Consider the following 19,322-nt stretch of genomic DNA (forward strand, 5'->3'; position numbering starts at 1 on the left):
TAACGTCCATCAGAGGGTCCATCCTGCCTGGAGTTGCTAGGGGACTGTGAAGGGCTGCAGAACGTACTGTAGGGTCTAGTGTTTCTACAAGAAGTCAAAACCAGGGTTAGGATATGAACATTTCACACTACTTAGGGCTCAGGAATCAAGTATAATCCACTCTCTTTTGGTTTTAGATAATTTGGCTAAACCATTGCCGTGCTTTCAACTTGTCTGATAGTGTGACCGTTTGAGTTTCTTCTCCTGTCAGACCTTGTTGTAGCAATGTCTCCACATTCCTGGGTTTAAGGAGTTAGGCGTACCTACTTTGGTCAGGCCCTGGGTGAAAAATGAGCTGTGGGCGCCATTTTTTGGTCCCATTTTGACTTAATTTAAGAATATACACGATCAAAGCATTCTATTAATTACAATTTTTAAGATACTAAATATAGACTTTAACGCAAGACAGAACCTCGACAAAATGCAGGATCCTTTCAGGGTCTTAGGGATTGCTTTGTCCAGTTGGCGATTCACAGAACCATCTATTACATATGCTGCATTATTCTTTGTTTTAGTGAGTACTATTTAGACAAATCAGTAGAAATAATACAATAAACAAAAAATGACCCAATTGTAATGAACCAAAACAATCCTCTAAGATCTATGCTGAATGCCATGTTATTATTTACTTGCATGCAATAATTGGACCAACACAAAGCCTCTTTGTCCTCGTCCTGGTCATGCACATGTAAATTCAGTGTAAGTTACTGCATGTGTTCATGTCTCCGCTTCACTACTACAACCGCAAGCACATTTAAAGTTTGCATAAAGGCATTATATCTGTTCTGAGATGGATTGTTTCACAGACATGACAAATACTGAATTGACTGATGTTACTGAGGCTCTTCAGCTCTAAAACTCTTCTTCAAGCTCTTCCCCTCTTCTGCACGGATTCCCTCATACAGCTTCTGCTGCGGCCACATCATTAGAAGCTAGGTCACAGGGTCAGAACACACATTTGTAGAGTGAGGATTACCTCATGGGTGATTTGAATACCACTCACCCCTGCCGCCCCTCTCCCCACAGCTCCCCAATTAGAGCACAGCCAGCTAATAGGCTATGGAGGGTTAAGGCAGCCCCGAGCACCACTCAAGGCCGATAAGCACCGGATTCTTCTCTCCTAAGCTTGGATTTACTCAGGTCTCACAACTCTGCACAGGGTGGAGACAGGCTTACAAATATGACCTAAAAACGATCAGTTACTATAGTATGGTTTCTATATGGTAGATTAAATATAGGCGATACTTCTATGCAGCTGAAGGCTTTTTCTCACCACTTTTACGCATGGGAGTTCTTTGTTTATTCCACAAAATCACAGGTTCTGCTCTAAAATCTGTTCCATGTTAACATGCAAATGATGTAGCAGGAAACATAAAGTGTGCATGCACATATTCCATATTTATGCACAACAACAAAAATACCCACACACACACACACACGCTTACCCATGCTTGGTCACAGTGGCAGTGTTGGAGGGAAGCAAGCAAGTGATTGAGACATTTCAGGCTGTGGGGGCTCTGGCAGGCTAATCCGTGAAATGAAACTTGACTGGGAGGAGGGGTGAGAGGAAAGAACACGAAAAGATAAGACAGAGTGGGGGAGTGAGAGACAGAAAAAGAGTACAGAGAGGAGGGAGAGCGACAAGCCCTTGAGCTATAAGGATGAGCAGACAGACAGTGGAGGGCTCAGGATGGGGTGCAAATCTGTGCTGTAGGTGAAGTGGGGCCAGAAGAGTTTCATATTCCTGAGTCAAGACAGAGCATATTCGGTGAAACAAAGCGACGCCAAGGCAAGAGAAGAAGAAAGAGAGGTTCAGTATACTTCAAACAAACTGGGTCATATGACGTGTCACCACGTCTAAAGGGAAAAGTGTGTATACCTTTTATAACTGGACACAGCGATCTCCCATTGCCTTTATCTCTCTCCAAGAACTTGGTTTCTTCTATCCATACGAAACGTGGCGAAAGATAAAGAAAGCTTGAGAGAGAAGTTCAAGCTGCCTCTGCACACACTAGATTGTCTGATACAAGAAGTTAGAAAACCCGTCGAACCCAGCTCCAGTTCTGCCACCGGGAGTTTCAGGCTATCGTTGATCGATGATCCGACAAGCACTGCGTTTGAAGCATGCTAAGGAAGAAAGCCAAAGCTTGGAGGGTAGCATGCATCTGGACAAAAGACAAAGGTCACACAGTTCCAGGGTCAGTCTAATCTAATTTCCTTTTGCCTCTTGTGGGCGAGGAATCACTGCTTTGATCTGTAGCACCTGAGACCCAAATGAGAGTGGCACGAGCCAAATGAGATGTTATCATCACTTACTGTGGCCATGGAAATGCTAGAATAAAAGATTCAGGCTGGGTGGGTGGGAGGTGTGTGTGTTTGTGAGTGTGCACATGTGCGTGGGCGACTCAGTGCTTATGTGCCAAGGCACACCTTCCCTTTGTCCTCGAGGAAGATTGAGAGTACGGGTCGAGTGTCAATGCCAAGGCTGAAGTCGAGTGGCGCTATCAGCAGTCACTCGTCTCCACTTCACCTGCCACAGGTGGCTCTTTCATCTTCATAGTCCACAGTCTGTCTCTTATCTTACCCAATAATCATGAATATGGATGTCTCTGTCGAGTCTTCGGTTCTAATGGGTGGAACAGGGAAAAACAACTAAGTGCTGTATTAATGAGCTCGAATATTGTGATAGCAATTTTGGCTCTATGCATATGCATGACCTATTTTGGTAGTTAATGTGACAAATTTAATGAGTAGAGAGAGTCCCTCCCCAAGATTCCCTCAAAGAATATTTCCTGAGACAACAGAACAGTTTAAATCTCCCAGAGAACCAAATGAAGACGTTCTTAAAACATTCATAAACAAAGAATACAAGTCATATAATCTTTACTGCGTTGGAGGGAGTTTATTTATATCAACATCTGGGCCATAAAAGCCAACAGCCTGGAATTTGAAAGATGAAAGCAGCAATTTGTTATTCATTGTTTTACGAGATGAGCTAATCTCTTTGCCGTTATGTGAACATTTACTGGCAAATGGACTGTGGTCCTGTGCACTTTTGATGACATAGACCTAGTTGTTATTGTATGTCAAGTGAAATTATATATGGCAGTTACAGGGTGGGTAATAATCCAGGTTTAAATCTTGTTCGTAAATTCTGCTGGGTGAGTCAGTCTTTTTTTGGAAGACATTAACTTTAAGTGTCCTGCTGTCTACATGATATACCTTTCCAAGGAAACCCAGTAAAGCCACTGTCTCCAGCTGGTATGGTTGTATATCTCTGGAGAACAGGGGGGAACTTAAAGAGTGGCTGTCTGTGGCTTCTGATTCCCTGCTAAGCATTTATCCGACCGTGGAACCAGGTTTCATTCATTTCCATAGCAGCTGCATTTTATGCTGTTAACAATCGCTATGTAAACAAAGCGCTCGGTCCATGAATCACCAGCTATATTTGCATGCATGAGTGCACTGTAAAAAAAACATCAGTTCAGTTCAAAATTTTAAAAAAATGAGGCACCGGCCTGCCTGAATCCTGCAATAATTATTATTTTATATTAACATCAGATTAGCTGACCACATGTAAAGTCAAACAGGGTCACTAACGGTGAGAAGTCTAAAGAAAATTAGAATCTTTTTAGTATGTCTAAGATAATTCTTTTGGATTTTTCAGCCAGAACCTTTGCTGTTTAATTCACCGTCACTGCTCTCATCGACCTCATTTTACAGCAGCATTTTCAGTGAGCCCGCATTTCTAGTTATATTTATTTCTGAGTTAGGCAGCTTCGTGTCAGATCCGTAATTTGCCACCCTGCCAAACCTTTTCCTGTTCTGCAAGCAGCTAAATTAAGTCAGTGTAAGTGCTAATGTTTGATTATAAAAGTGTACTTTGGTAAGTGAAATCAAATGACAAAGAACAAAAAGAACAGAAACTTTTTTAGCCAAATATAATGCACGCCAGGATGCTAATACGCTAAAAGTTGTTTTAAACATAATTTTTAGATTCATGACTGTAAGTCCTGAAATGTTTTTAAACGGCTGGAAACGATTCTAAATTGAAAAGACCGTCACACTGTAATATCTCGTTCAGTCTAATTTTGTCATATAAAGGGTGGTGATGGAGGGATGAGGGGAAAATGGAAGTGGGCAGGTTAGATGGGTGCACTGTCCCGGTAATGACAATTCATAAAAAACAGTCACATAAAAACTGTGTTGCGTGAACTCTTGACTATGAAATTATTCTCCCTTTGAAACTCTGGGCTCCATTTCTTGATTTCACAGCGCTCTAACACTGACCTTGGTGCCTGCCAGAGCTGACTTCCTTTCAGTGTACCTGTACCTTTTTTTTTTTTTTTTCTGGATCTGAGTCTTATTATAATTGAGTGTGAGTGTTTGGCTCTAGGGCTGGAGCTGGCATGTCCTATAGAGTTTTTTTTTCTTTCTCAGAGAACAGTGAAAGCACAGATCCAGTCAATGCACACACTTGGCTGTCACTTTCCCTGGCACCCAGTTATTTAATTCTGGCTTCCTCTGTGTCCACCTCTGACAGGACCTCCCTCAGCGCCACAGAACCTGGTCTACAACATCAACCAGACCACCGTTAGCCTGGAGTGGAGCCCACCCGCTGACACTGGCGGCCGCAACGACGTCACTTACAGGGTTATATGCCGGCGCTGCAGCTGGGAACCTGAGGAGTGTGTTCCATGTGGGCCCAATGTGGGATTCTCTCCCGCGCAGTCAGGATTAGTGGACACTTATGTGACCATCATGGACCTGCTCGCCCACGCCAACTACACTTTTGAGGTGGAGGCTGTCAATGGAGTGTCAGACCTGAGCCGGACGCAGAGGCTGTTTGCGGCAGTCAGCATCGCTACTGGTCAAGCAGGTAAGAGTATTAACCAGTTTATCACTAATGTTGATTTGCACTTGGAAATTTTCTCTGCCATGTTCTTCTGTAGAGGAAAAAACACTTGATTGAATCTCTTTGGAAGTTTTTATAGAATCTTCTGAAGTTTTCTGGATCTTTTGCAAGTTTTGTTTTAAATAGTTCAACATTTGGAGAAATACACTTTATCGCTTTCTGTCCAAGAGTTAGATAAGAAGATCGATATCAGTCAATGTGTGTGTGAGCTGAAGCCAAGAGGCAATTATCCTAGCTTAGCATAAAGACTCGAAGCAGGTGGAAAACAGCTTGCCTGGCTATTTTCCATGTTCAAAAATACGACCAACACCTCTAATGCCCACAATAGTTTTGTAAAATAATTTGCGCTTGCTGTTTGGCAACCAGTGCTATAGCCTAAGATGCTAAAGTGTGGTTTATAATTGTTACAGATAAGTAAGTAAGTACATTGAAGCTACTCCAACTTACTTTCGTGCTCAGACGTGAGATTGCTATTGATCTGACGACCACACTGACGGACACGTTGAATCATTTCTTTCAAGCTGAGGTTGTCTCACATCGGTCTATGCATGGTTCGCCCTTTGCTCCAGCTGAGAGAGCTTTAGGCATTAGGAACACCGCGACTGGCAGTTAAATTTTCAAAACCTCTCATATGCAAACTACTGTAATGATTCCCCATTAGCATTAATGACCATAGTCTGATATGATCCATAATATATCCAGTATGCATATTACCCAGATTAATTTAATGTGTATATCAGCACTACAGTGGCAAATATTATTAGCTTAGTAACGATGCAGACTCAGTCTCAGGGGAATCTACCGTAATTAAAACGCTGTATTTTGCAGTGACAAACTCTAAAGCCTTTTTTATTCATTATTTCTATGGATCCACCCAACAAGATTCCTCTTTCATGCTTGAGCATCCATGAAACACAGTTGGCTCAAAAGAGTGTTCTGACTGTGGTGATTAAAAGAAGGCACTGAAGCTTCAGCTGGATATATAACCTCCATCATTGGCTAACCACACCTGCTGTCTGCCATGTGATGGCCAATCAGGGCCTGCTGCTTTGACATCATCGCAGTCAGTCATTCACATTCGTGTCATCATTTGTCGTAAAGCTAATGTTAAGTACAGCTGCTCACCTGCCACTTTTCTCTTCAAAACATACATTTCCAGAGGCTGTGGTTTGCTAGCAGACACTCTACACAGAGAAGATCTCCGTTTACTACATCTGTGAGAGAGACAGAAGGAAAGAGGCATTTAGTTAAATGGATGTGTGCAGGATGTAGTGTTAAGGATGATGCATTTCACAATGCCGGGTTCGTGACAGAGACACGCGCTGGAATGAGCCATGGGGTTGCCAGGCCAAGGGCACGATGATGACGGGAAGAGGACAACTGGCAGGAAAAAGGCAGAAAAAAAACAATTAACACATGCTCTTTTAGAGTCACTCATAATTATACGTGGCATGTTGACAACAGACAATTAGTTAGTTGACCCGGCGGAATATTTAGCCATTATCTTTTGTGAAAGAGACAACTTGGCTAAGTTGGTGTCATGTAAGTAAGTGGCACCAGTTAAAGTGCTACAGCACTATAATCAGTGTGACTGGAGGGGATGGGTCAGATCACTGATACTTTTATTGATCAATTCTATTAAGGTTGTGCCCCTACATTTACTAATTTACATTGAAAAGATTCCTTGATTTTCCTTATGTGTAAATTGGGATGGACTCGTCTTTGAAACGTTCCTCTTTGAAACACTTACAAATACCTTCAGCAGCTCTTAGAGACAGGGCAAACCACTACATCTGTCAATGGTAGGGCAGCCCTGAGATAGAATAATACCTCTAAATTAAGAAGAAGAAGAGCTGCACAGGTCGTTTTATGAAATGTGGATTAAAATACATTTCTATCTACAGTACACTGCAAAGTCTTGCCTGAAGCTTTTAAACTGCATCTTGATTGGTTTGGTTATCGTCATGTGACCGAAATATAGAACTGCAGTCACAACATAAGAGGTGGTCATAATGTCTCAAAAAAAAAAAAAAAAAAAAAAAAAAAAGACCTTTATCGGTCTTGGTTAGATTTGTGAAAGATAATGTAATAAGAAGAACAAGGGTTAGGGATTTGGTGAAGGTTGAGGAAATACTGCAGTCGTGGTCGAAAGAAAAGTTGACTTTTGGTTGGAAAAGGGAAATGAACGATAGACTCTAATGTCAAAATCAGACACCCTGACATTCTCTCAATTAAGTTTTCAAAAGGTGTCATCACCTTTTTGAAAGCAAAGCCAGTTTCTGAGATCTGAGAAAGGCGGTGGAGCTACAGTCAAAACTCTGGAGGTCTTCAGCTGACGTGCACGTCGATAGTCAGAATTAGGTACTGACATGTGATGGGTCTCTCTTGTTTCCCATCTTGAGGAGATATTAGCTCCACACTGCAGGGCTCATTGTCCGGCTCACTGGACCCTCACTGTGTCCAGCGCTCTCCGGGCTGTTTAGGGACGCTTGAGCGCTTTGTAATTGGAACATCGGAGCTTCCTAAAACAATCGGCCCTTCCTGAGCAAGCATGCAGGACCACTCATTAGAGAATGACTGCATTATTAAAGCTTTTATGGCTCATCATTCAGAATTGATTAACCTTTGCGTGGCACGGTGCTGGAGCCCCGTAGCACTGAAAGAACATTAAAAAAGAGAAGCCCTCTCCTCCATCCTCTACATCTCTACCTCCTGCATGATAATCAGGATGAACATAGGCTCGTAGCTGGGGACTGGGGGAATGAACATGCAGTGTGTGAATGCAGATGGTGATCCATCTGATGAGGAATTCACACCTCCCCTAATTACACCAAAGGAAATGTCTGGAGCAAGGCTGGAGCTACACAAGGTGCTGAGTGCTTATTGTTCCCAGAAACCTAATTACCTCTCAGTTCTGTCTTAAATGAGTTTAAGTAGAGCCTGCGAGTTCCTAAAGCTTGATTTCAACTGATCCGTCCTTGCAGCCGCTAAGTAGAAATCTGCATGTTGAGGTTTTTTCGCCGTCTTCGCCATCGCCGTACGCTAGAAGTTAAGAGTGCGTTTCAATCAGCACTCCATTGTGAGTCAACAGCGCCACAGAGCCGCCCTTGGAGGCCCCTCAGAGGCCCTCCGTGCCTTAGCTTTCCTCAAGCGCACTTGTAAACAAGGCCTTTTGTTCTTCCAGCACACTTGTGAGTGGGCACTGCTCATAGAATAACCATTAATATTTATTCAAGCGGATGTTCACATCTCTGAGGCCAGAAAAATCACAGTTGAGAAGGACACAGAAATAAGATTTGAAATTAGTTCTGGGAAAGGCTGCAGGACCTGCGCTGTCTGCACGCCATCAGCTCGAGACCATCAAAATGGGGTTTAGTTGCAATCAGCAAGAGGTATAAACAATATACTGAGTGAAAGGAAGATCCAGTGGAAATTGATTTTAATGATGGCTGCTTGTATTAGCCAGCAGCACAAAGCCTGTTAGGCTCAGATAGCAACTTTTACAATTGTTGAGCTCCTCTCTAAAGTATTCACAGGCTCTGTGGGTGAGTCAGAGCAGAAAACAGGGGTGTGACTTGGGCAGATGCATTATTTAGACTGTGGTTGAGTTCGACTAGGAACGCCTCTGAATACCAAGAATGCCCTGGTCGTCATTCAAAAACACAACACTGTTATGAAGACATCATTTCAGTTTTTACATCTGTCTTCGTGTAAAGTCCCTACGACACTTGGGATATGCAACATCACTGGGACAGTTTAAATACTGTCTTTTTCGATTAAGTTAAAGGTGTCCATGATGTAAAGCACATTTACAGGAAGAGCCACAATGCTCGCACAATATTTTCCCATCGCAGAGGAGTGTTTTATGAACTCTCACAGGCTGCATCACTGTCAGATTTTATAATATATTTGCGATTGAAGCCTTAAAGAGCAACTTAACGCCCTGCTACAGCTTAAACATGCTCCAGCCACAGCTGCAACCAACCACACCCAGCCCCTCACCACCGGGCGGATCTTAAACGTTGCTGTAAAAGTGACTTTGGGGGCTTATTCAGACATGAAACCAGTAAAATAGTCACATCAGATAACAAACTGGATGTCTAAAAGGAGCTTTAGAATGCCAAGAATTCTGCGGCTGTCGTTCCAAAACGTACATAACACGCACATGATAAGATATGAGTCATAATGTTGAATTTTAAACCAGGCATCTGAGGAATTTCAGCACACAGACTTATCTTTTGTGTTTTATTTTTAGCCATTCTTCACTTCATTTGTTGTGCAACTCCTTGTGAATGTAGGATGATGTTATAGTCCCCCTCAAGTACAAACCTACTTAAACATTCAAAGAGAACAACAGGCTATTCCCTTCAGTACAATATCTCAATGCAAAAAAAAAAAAAAAAAGCAGCGAGGCTCATAAGAATGTAAGCTAAGCTTTTCACTTTGATCTGAAAAGCCTCCGTGCCCTCGCATTGCGTGAGAAGCAAATATTCCCGTTTTGTTTGCCCGCTTCAGTTGAGTCTGCCTCTCTGTCCTCCAGCACTTTAGAGTCTCGTAGTTTAGAAGTTTGTTGCAATGATTTGGTGATCATTTTTCTTTCACGAAAGAGTTCAAACCATCATTAAAATATTGCAAACTGATACCCCAGCTCCTTGACGGTAATCTATACGGCCACTTTATTGACACTTTATCATCACTAAATGGATATTGTTCAGTGCATTTGTGAAAGTAACACTTGGGGAACAATAAGGGCATTGATTTATCCCTTTTTGTGTTCTAATCTGCCATGGTGGCCTTAAACAGAAGGATTGATTGATTCTGAGCAGTCCCCACTGACCAGTGCCAGCCAGTGTAATTTTCTAGTTAAGCGGATCCTCCTTTGTAGCATTTGTCCCCGGTTTTACGTTACCTGGGAGCCCATTCTTTTCACCAGCCCGTCCCCCCCCTCCGCTCCACATGCTCGCAGTAATTTGATGAGAGCTGGGCAAAGCAGTAAGATTCAACAGCTGCAATAAAACTGTGGTGGTCTCAGAGCAGCAGCTCAGAGCACTTAACCTGTAGCTTTTCTGTAAATGCCTCCTGATTTGTCTGTCACCCAATCCGTCAGCAATGAATAATTTTCATGGAAGGTGCACTTTAATTACTTTCCCATTTAAATGGCATTATCGTGGCCTATCTAGGTAATTAATCTCACCAAGTATCCTGTTTCAGCCTTTTATTGCTGGCAGACGAGCTCCCTAAATCCCCCCCGAATCTGCCGTGCTTGAATGAGCCCTCCCTCATAGAAGCTGGCGTTGCCTCTTTCCCCTTCACTTGGTCCTTATCGCGGCCGTTGGACGGTCCTTTTCTCTCGGCGCACGGAGCCTTGTCAGAGCAACGTGCTGTTTGACTGCTTTGGAAAGGACACAGGCAGACACATCCACCCGTGGCTTTAGTTAAGGACAGGCCTCAGCCGGTAAAGGGTCTGATGTGTTGATGTCAGCGTCTTCTTATCAAACTGTGTGAAAAGACTCAAATCAACTGAATGTTTCTGATTAACAAGTAGTGACTGATACGTCTTCTTCCTTCATCTTAAAACTAACACTAAAAATCAATCTGCTGATCATAAAAGTATTTATCCAAATCTTTTCTTCACCACGTATTCTATGATTAATAGTTCAAAAGCTGTTCAAACCGCCAGGCTTGTGTCTTACTGCGTGTACTTTGTCAGTTCATTAAGTCCATTAAAAAGTGTGTGACAGCGTTCCCACAGTAATAAGTCCCGAATCATTACTGTACAAGACGCCTCCTTTTCGTCCCGTCCCTACCTCATTATTCATAACACGCCTCATGATACTAATAATGCTTCTGATCAGTTATTTTATGACACAGACGGACAGAAATATACACACGAGGTGATTTAAAGTGCTGTGTAAACTTCTGTCAGTCACCAGAATTTGATTTTGGTTGTAAAAGCCAGCGTGAACTGAAACCGGACCAGGACTGAAGGTGTGAACACATCACCTGCACTGGCTGGCATGTTACCATCAACACACGGTGTACTTTGACTGCACACACACTGTCCTACTGTCACACACTCACTAGAATACAAAATGTGCATCAATCCTCCTCTCAAATCAGTGAGTAGAGCCACAGACAGGCTCAGGAAGGGAAAGAATCCATTTTTCACAGTGTGCAGAACAATGAGGCAAAGACAGTAAACAGCAAAGCTGGCAATTCTAACAAAAGCCCTGTGATGAGTGTATCGGTCAAACTCTTGTCACAAGTGTAGTAAGACAGATTCAAGGCCAGATCCTATTTTTTATGTGTGGTGCATTTTTGGAACCTTCGGTGTCCCCATAGACACCCCATCGGTCCCTGAGGGTCCTCGTGACATCAATTTTCCCGAGTCATCAATCCCGTGTGATTACGATGTAGTACAATACAAAACAATGTGTACAACACAGTGAGGAATCAGCTGTAACAGAAGTCTCTTCACATCTTGACAGTATATATTTTAGAGCTCGTCTGGGGTTCGGGAAGATGTAGATGTCTGCCGCGCTGCAGCCGGCAACGTGCACCTAAATATTCCAGAGAATGAGAACAAAGGGAGGTGGACCAAAAGAAATGCAAGACATCAGCAAAAAAACTTGTTAAGATTGAAGACGTGCTGTTCAGACACACACATGCACAGAAGATATCTGTATTTGTTGCTTTGTTCCAACAGTAAGAGGTGGTCACACTGGTCGGGCAACAAAATATTCACTTGTTAAAAGAGAGGACGAGTTTCAACTGAAACTAACTTCACATCAAAGATGAGTCAGATGAATCCATGTAACATCACTTGTTAATTTACTCTAATCAGGTTTATTTCCAATAGGTTTTATTGTTAATTATAATTGCAACTGCAGTATTTCTTTATTATTGTTCTTTTATCTTGGATTCTTTCTTATTTTCTGTGGATTCTGTTTATTTTCACAGACAGTCTGTCTCCGGCCCTGTTTGTTTGTGTTTAGATGCAGCGTTATTAATTTGGAACATTTTCAGAGAGACATATTATTTCATTCTGAAGAAGGAAAAAAAAAAAAAAAAAGCTGTCTGAGAAGTTGCAACATTCTGATGTTTTTGGGGCTCAGCTGGGAATATGTGGAAGTTGAAAAGAGAGCGCTGATTCACATTCAGCTTCATCCTATAGGCTGTGTTCCCGCGGAGCAGACACAGACGCGGCTTTAATTATTCAGACCTCTGCGAGGCAGCAGAAAAAGATTGAGGCAATGCTTTTTTTTTTTTTTTTCTGGCCGTCAATCCGCTGTTTACCTTCCACATAGAAACTCAGCTTTTCAGTCAGACCTTCACCTTTCATAGAATCACTCCTCTTTTTTTTTTTCTCTCTCACACGTCAGCCGCTCTCATTTATCAGCCGAGACATTTGACAACTCATTTTCTGCAGAAGTTGGCCACTAAACAAGTTTCCCCGAGTATTGTTGTACTTATCGTTTTGGGGATATTAAATTTGTGTGTGTGTGTGTGTGTTTTGCAATATCATAAACCCTTCTGTAAACAAATAAGGATTCCTCTGCAGGAAGCTCGGACGTGGAAATGTTTGACTAGACTCCGCTGCATGTTTACATGTTGGCGACAGGCTGGCCCATTGTTAGAGAGCGACAGTCTCCTGAGGTAAAGGTTCACCTCACGGAGCAGTCTGTCCACTCAATGCCGTAAATGTGCAAGTTTTCAAAGTGTTGGTGAGGCTTGGATTGTTATGATCCCTCTATCGCCAAATCTGTCCGTGCAAGGAAGCAAAATAAACTTGTCCATGGAAAGCATTTCAGAAACAGTACATTTGTGTTTTAATAGATTATGGTGGAACAACAATGCTTCTTCAAATTACAGCTATCTATAATGATGTTTAAATGTCAGGATTTAGCCTTTAGCTCTGAAAGGTTTTGCTTTTGTGGGGAGCAGATTTTACCCAGTAACTCCCAGTATTTAACCCTGATTTACATAAGAACTACTTTCTACTAAAAAAATAGTTCCTATTGAAAAGCAGTGAAAACAAAAGTCCCTTCACCTGATTTGATAATTACATGTTGATTAGGGTCCAGAAATATACAGAAAACCTCCCAAAAAAAGAGCATCAGCTGCCGGTTCTAGAAGAGCGTACATGCTTCTGTCTAAGCTTTACTTGTATTTTCCGTGTATACAGCCCACAAGCAGATTAAGGGATGAGCGGCCGAGCCCTCTCCTCGCCACCACCACAGGGTGACAGATCACGAGCGGAGAGAATATTCGCTCAGTGAAATTACAGACCTGAGGGGTAGTTGATGAGAAATGTCACTGTCGACAAAAATGGAACTCTAATTTATTCCATCTCAGGTTTGTTGGACACTTATTAATGTCTCTCAGTGAGTGCCACTAATTAAGGTAGTCAGTCTGGTGCGGCAGATGAAGCGTGGGACAAATAACAGTGTGACCCGAGAACAAAAGAGCTGCGGTGAGAATACACATATTTAGCGACGCTGTGAAGCGTTCAGAGCACGCGGCATTCTCGAGCCGAGCAGCAAAAGTCCTCATTGTAGCAAATGTGGCTGATTATTCATCATCTTTCCATGAGTGATTGTGATTTTTTTTCTCTCCAACTGCTTGTGAGAACGTTTGAATTTCCATCATTTTTAAAAAACAGAATCTGATACAGGAATAACAGAGGATTTCTGGGTATAATAAATCAGAAAAATGCATCAGGTGCAAAAGCAAACACAGAAAACAACCAACAATAATCGCTTATCGAAGCAACTCTGTTAGACCAAGAACATTTCTCTTTCTTTCAGTGGTTACAAAGGAAAAGAACTCATCTTTGCTCCAGGTTTATGCTGTCACAGCGTTACTTGGTCTGGCATGACCAGTAGTTCATGATGGCTGATGCTAGCTCAGTGGTTGTATCTCAGAAGTAAAACTAGAACTGAACCCTTTATATATAGATGGCATGTTTGTAGTTTCCTACTTGTGATTCCTTGACATCGGACATCTCTAAAGCCGCTGACTCGAGAGGATGTGCTAAAACGCTTCATAAGCAGAATCATATCACTGTGATTTGATTTGATCATTATTGTTCTACAAATACAGACCAGCCGCCTTGCTCAAGGGCACTTCAGCAGCATCCATCAGGTGAACCTCGTACATCAGTTTGCTTATTGCCACACACATACACTGCTGTATCGGACATACTGTATATTGGCATTTGAGCGTGAAACGTGTTTTTTGAACTAAAAAAAAAAAAGAAAAAAAAAAGCCAGCCAGCTTGCACTGAAACAATTAGTCAATTAACCCGTTATGTGAATGTTTGATGATAAATGAACCATCTGAGTCATTTTTCAAACACGAATGCTTTGAAATGCTTTGAATGGGAGCGCCACAAAAGAAGTAGTCCACCCCGGGCCGAGTGGGCACGGGGTCATTTGCGCTATTTGTTAATCAGGGAAGTAATCAACAGGTTAATCGTGTTAATGAATAAAAATATGCATCAGTCGCTGTGCTACAGCCGACAATAAATCACAAGGAAATCAGCGACCCTCGTTTTTCACCCTGAAAGTTCCAGCTGAAAAGTGAACTTCAGCAGCCTCCATATTTAAAGTTGCCCTGTGTGTTTTCAAGCGTTGACCGGTCAGTGCAGGCAGCTGGCTTTGGCTCTGGAATGCAGCAGCTCTTCTGTTTACTGCCCACGGGTGACTGTAAGGCCTCAGTAAACACCAAAATACTTTCTTTCCTTCTCTCTCTTTATCTACTCACTGGCTTGCACTCCCTCTCCGCTCACATATACATTCAATCAAGCGCACACACACACACACACATACCACACACACCCTGTCAGCATGCACCTGTGACTCCCAGAGCCTCTCTTTATATGGAACACATGCTCGGGAATGTCACGGCCCTGGCTGCAAATGGCTCCGGCACTTTGCAATAGAGCCGTTCGAGTGTTTCATTTCCTGCCGAAGGAGTTAAAAGGACTTCCAAGGGTAATAAAAGCCAAGCGGGGTTGCATGCCGTAGGTGCCCAATAGCAGCGAATTCCCCCTACCGGATAAAACACACACACATCCACACACATACACACACACACACACACACAGCAGCAATCCCCAGTCAATAGCTAAACTTTGATGGTTGTTTCCTGTAGGCGATGGTATTTGGTCTGGTGCTGCAGAGGGATTGTTTGGAGCCCAGAGAGTGTTAGCATGTTAGCCAGAGAGAGATCTATCACACATCTGCCCGAGATGACATCTATCAAAGTCAGATTTAAAAGTGAAAGTCCTTCATCGTGTCCATTAGATTGTGTGGACTCAAAGAAAACTTGAAAAAAAATAATCAACTTTCACATTAACCGATGGATATAATGTATTTACAGTGTGACTGACTCCTCCTTTTGTTTTCCTGGCCCAACAAACCTCTCTTATCAATGTGTGTTTGAACCGACTGTACTCTGCAGCACACCGTAATGTAATTTGAAATCTTTTTTACGTCTCCTGTGATATTTTGTATCAATATCAGGCTGCTGTGTAGTCATGTTCGTGTACATAGCACACATACATCCAGGCAGTAATGAACGGTTCCCAAACACTGCAGTCATGGCTCCAAACAGGATCTATCCAAATAAATAATCACCCAGATTTATCTCACTGTGTGTTATTTGCTACCGGATGTATTAAAGGTTTCATATAAACACCATTCGTTCTAATAATTGAAATCATACTGGCTTTTTAAAGAATAATATATCATAGGAAAAATAAGAATGAACAATGGGGCAGATGGAGGTTACACCCTTGAGCGTGATTGGCTACTCCTGCAGCGAGCGTAGCGCATGCGATTAATCATGTGATCAGTTAAAAGCTGCTCTTAAAGGTTACTTCTTTAAGTGCTCTAAGTACGCTGCGTGATTAATGTGTCCCATGCTTCGCTTTTTGTGAAGAACTTTACTCCACGCGGATAAGTTTTCAAAGCATTCTCCAGGGTTAGCGTTATCAGACCTTTGATAAAGACGGACCCTGATGTTAGATATATTTAAGATTTGCGGCGTTGAACATTTTTATTCATTTCTAGCACTCTGACCGAACACGACCTGGATCATGTTCTCTGAGAAGCTCCTTCAAAGTGTTTGTTTTATCCTCCTTCCCGCGCTCTATGAAATGCTTTATGCTCGTAGAATTGGCAGAGGTTTGTGTTGCGTAACACAGTCGTGCACTGCGGTTGTAGGGTGTGTGTGGGGACTTTTTTTTTTTCGGGGGGGTGGCAGAGGTCTGTGAGCATTACTCACTGGAGCTTTGTGAGATGAAAGAATTCAGGGAGATTGACAGCTCTGCTTTTTTTTTTTTGTCTTTCATTGTCTCATCAGCATACTGTCTCCTGCAGTGAGGAAAACTAATTATGTCTTCAACCCCCTGCCTCACCCCCACCCCTCCACCCCTCCCCTTTTATTCAGATCATCACACTTGGAAATCATAATGAGTTTGTGGCAGACCACTCTGGCTTTGGAGAAAGGAAGGAGGGGGGGAAAAAAACTCAGAGTCCATTTGCCTTCATTCAAACAGACCGCTGGCAATTATGGACAACCTTTTGACCCTCCAAAGCTGTCGCCTCGAATTCTTTCAGGGCCCGACCAAGTTTAGTCCTGCGCACCTGCTAGCTTCCTCAGCTGTACTTCTGCTTCTTTAAACCAGCGCTGTACCCCAAACCTTTTTGTTATCAAAGCAGAGGGAGGCCATCTGGATGGCTGCTTTTAATTATTTGCTCTAAAACAACCATAAAAAGATTATGGCAGCCGAAGATCCGAAAAGGACGCTGGTCTTGGACGTGCAAGCAGATGGGCTTCACATCTGGGCTTAGAGGAAGTTAGTGAGGGCATGAGGGATACTGTGACAAGGCAACACAGCCGAAAGAGTGTCAGCAAAGTCTTCCCACAGCCCCCTTTTGTATCAGGTGATGCCCCCCCCCCCCACGCACCCGTCCGTCCTCTCTGCTCATTCCACTGCATCCTTGACACAGGCGGGACAAAGAGTCGGCGGAAAGTGAAAGTGACTGAAGCACCGTGAGTTGTGCTGGGAGAAAATGATTGCCCGTTTAACCTTGGTGATTTCAGAGATTGTTGACAAAATGCAAGAGGGCAACACATTTTAAGCCGGAGATAGATCAGTTGTCTTCATAGAAACAGCACGCAGGGAGGAAACAGTGAAGAGAAAATTCTGTTTTATTAGGAAGAAGAGTATTTGCTTCCAACTTCAAATTTGACATCGTATCAATCATTTTACAACATAACTAGTTATTTTTTAAATCATTCGGTGCACTAACCCTCCTTATTTTTCTTTTACCTTAGTCACAGGCTTCCTACATTCTCCAGAATGCTTTGTTACCACCTCACACAACCGCATTACGTTGCATTGTGTGTGTGTGATTGGGGTCGTTATGAAGAATTTCTTTCTGTGAATGTTGTTGCCCTTCATTTTTTTGTAGTGAGGTTTTTTAGACCAGTATAATCGATAATCATTGCAGCACACCACAGCTTTGGCAGTGGAGTAGTTGTGTGTCGTTAATCTAGCATTTGGAAGTGGAATTATTACGGCTTCCCAGTAAATTACTGTGACACTGGAGGCAAAAAAAACTGTTGGCATGTCTCTGGAAAAACAAAATGTCAAACATGCTTAAACCTTTCTGCCTCCGAATCATTGCATCAAATGTGTCTATTAGGGATGAGCCTCTGCATAGTGCTCTTTTACATGTGCATCTTATAAACAAGCTGCACCACCAGTCACTCTCTCCAACAGTAGATGGAGGAAAACAATAATAAAAAAAAAACATGCACCAAACCGTGACACCAAAATTGAGTTACACCACAAAATGTGAATTTTTGCATACCGTTACACCCGTCGTCATTCACATTTTTGCCACGTTTCCACAGTGCGTGGGTGTTATTTTCACTGTTTTTTCCTGCCATTACACTCTGTGGAACTAAGCCGCCACTGTCTGCCGCATGTCGCGAAGCACCGAGACAGAAGAGAACTATTCTGTGAGAACTGCGTGCTGAAAATGTATTCTCCGAAGAAAGATTACATCTAAATGAAAGTTGGAAGAGCTCGCATCCTCAGAGACCGAGCTAATTAAATTTGTAAATTCCTCCCAAATCATCTCCCTATCACACTGGTGACTCGCCGTCGAATGCTGCCAAAAAGTATGTCACAATGTGTTAAGACCAGTGTACTTTGGCAGTAGATGTCGAGATGAGAGATGAAATTAGAGGCCTGCAGAGACCCCCGTGTTTTCAGCAGGTTTGGCTTTTTTTTTTCACGTCGAAACACTCCTCTAGTTCTCAGGAAGAGAGATAATCACTTATTAATGCAGTGACGTTATTTGATTTTGTCTACTATGCAAAATTAAATTACATCTAGCTTGCGAGACTTAATGCAGTGACTGGGTGCATTTCTGTACGGGCTTGTTAATCGGACATATTACCGATAACATCCTCTTCTGCTTTCTGGCTGAAATTAAATCGCAGTTGATAACACGAGATGAATTCAGTCTAAAGTCTAAAAGTCTAGCAGCATCTGACAGCCGCTGGAGACGAGTGCATAAAGTCAGTGCCCCCACCTGCCCCCCTCCACACACACACACACACACACACTGAAAGCATATGCATGGTGTGTGCTCCATGAGGGGAAGACTTCTCCCCTGACTGCCAACACGCTTTTTTTTTTTTTGTTATTTTCTTATTTTCTCACCTCAAGCCAACTGAAGGTAGCCGGCTTTAAAATGTGTGAACATGTCTGGCATTTGCATTAGAAAAACTCACCACTCTCCAATTAACTGGTGACAAAGTGGATTGGAGATAGGCTAAGTAAACACACCGGACGTCTGACACAAAGAGGCAAAAGCCGTTGTTTGTCATTGTTCTTGGGGGTAATTGGGATGTTTTTTTCTTTTTTTTTGGGGGGGGGGGGCACCCTGAAAAGCAAACTCTCACTCTCGGCCCTCCCACTAAGTCTTAAGCTTCCGTCTCCCTCATCACCTATCAGACAGAAATCACCAATTACAGTAATAGCAAATCCTGCAGGCCAATACACAAAGGCTGACAATGATGTGACACCTTGTCGGCCTTAATCAGGATGTCGGGCTTCATCTCTCAATTTGCAGAGCCCTCTGTCACTCGCTTTGCTGCGCAACTTTAAGCTGCTTTGGCCCAATTTCACATGCTGCTGTTATCCTGTTTGGACTTTGTTAGGACAGAAACCGCCTGTACGAGACTTTGAACGTGTTAACTACAGGAAGTCAGTGTCATCTGAAAACTTTTCATGAGTTTATCACTTTTGGCAGATGACAGCTGCCATTGTATTATTTTTTTTTTC

General features: G+C 42.7%; 1 protein-coding gene across 5 annotated transcripts in view; it reads left to right on the forward strand.

Annotated features, from left to right (window-relative positions):
• The window catches only part of epha7 (eph receptor A7), a 79,323-nt gene that overhangs the window by 23,148 nt on the left and 36,853 nt on the right, over positions 1–19,322 (forward strand). For all 5 annotated transcript variants that reach the window (XM_019258490.2, XM_027284125.1, XM_027284127.1 and 2 more), the window contains exon 5: positions 4,583–4,918. In XM_019258490.2, the coding sequence (XP_019114035.2) occupies positions 4,583–4,918 (336 nt within the window). The remainder of the gene's footprint in view (positions 1–4,582; positions 4,919–19,322) is intronic.

Source organism: Larimichthys crocea, chromosome XI (genome assembly GCF_000972845.2).
Source record: "Larimichthys crocea isolate SSNF chromosome XI, L_crocea_2.0, whole genome shotgun sequence".
Lineage (NCBI taxonomy): Eukaryota > Metazoa > Chordata > Actinopteri > Sciaenidae > Larimichthys > Larimichthys crocea.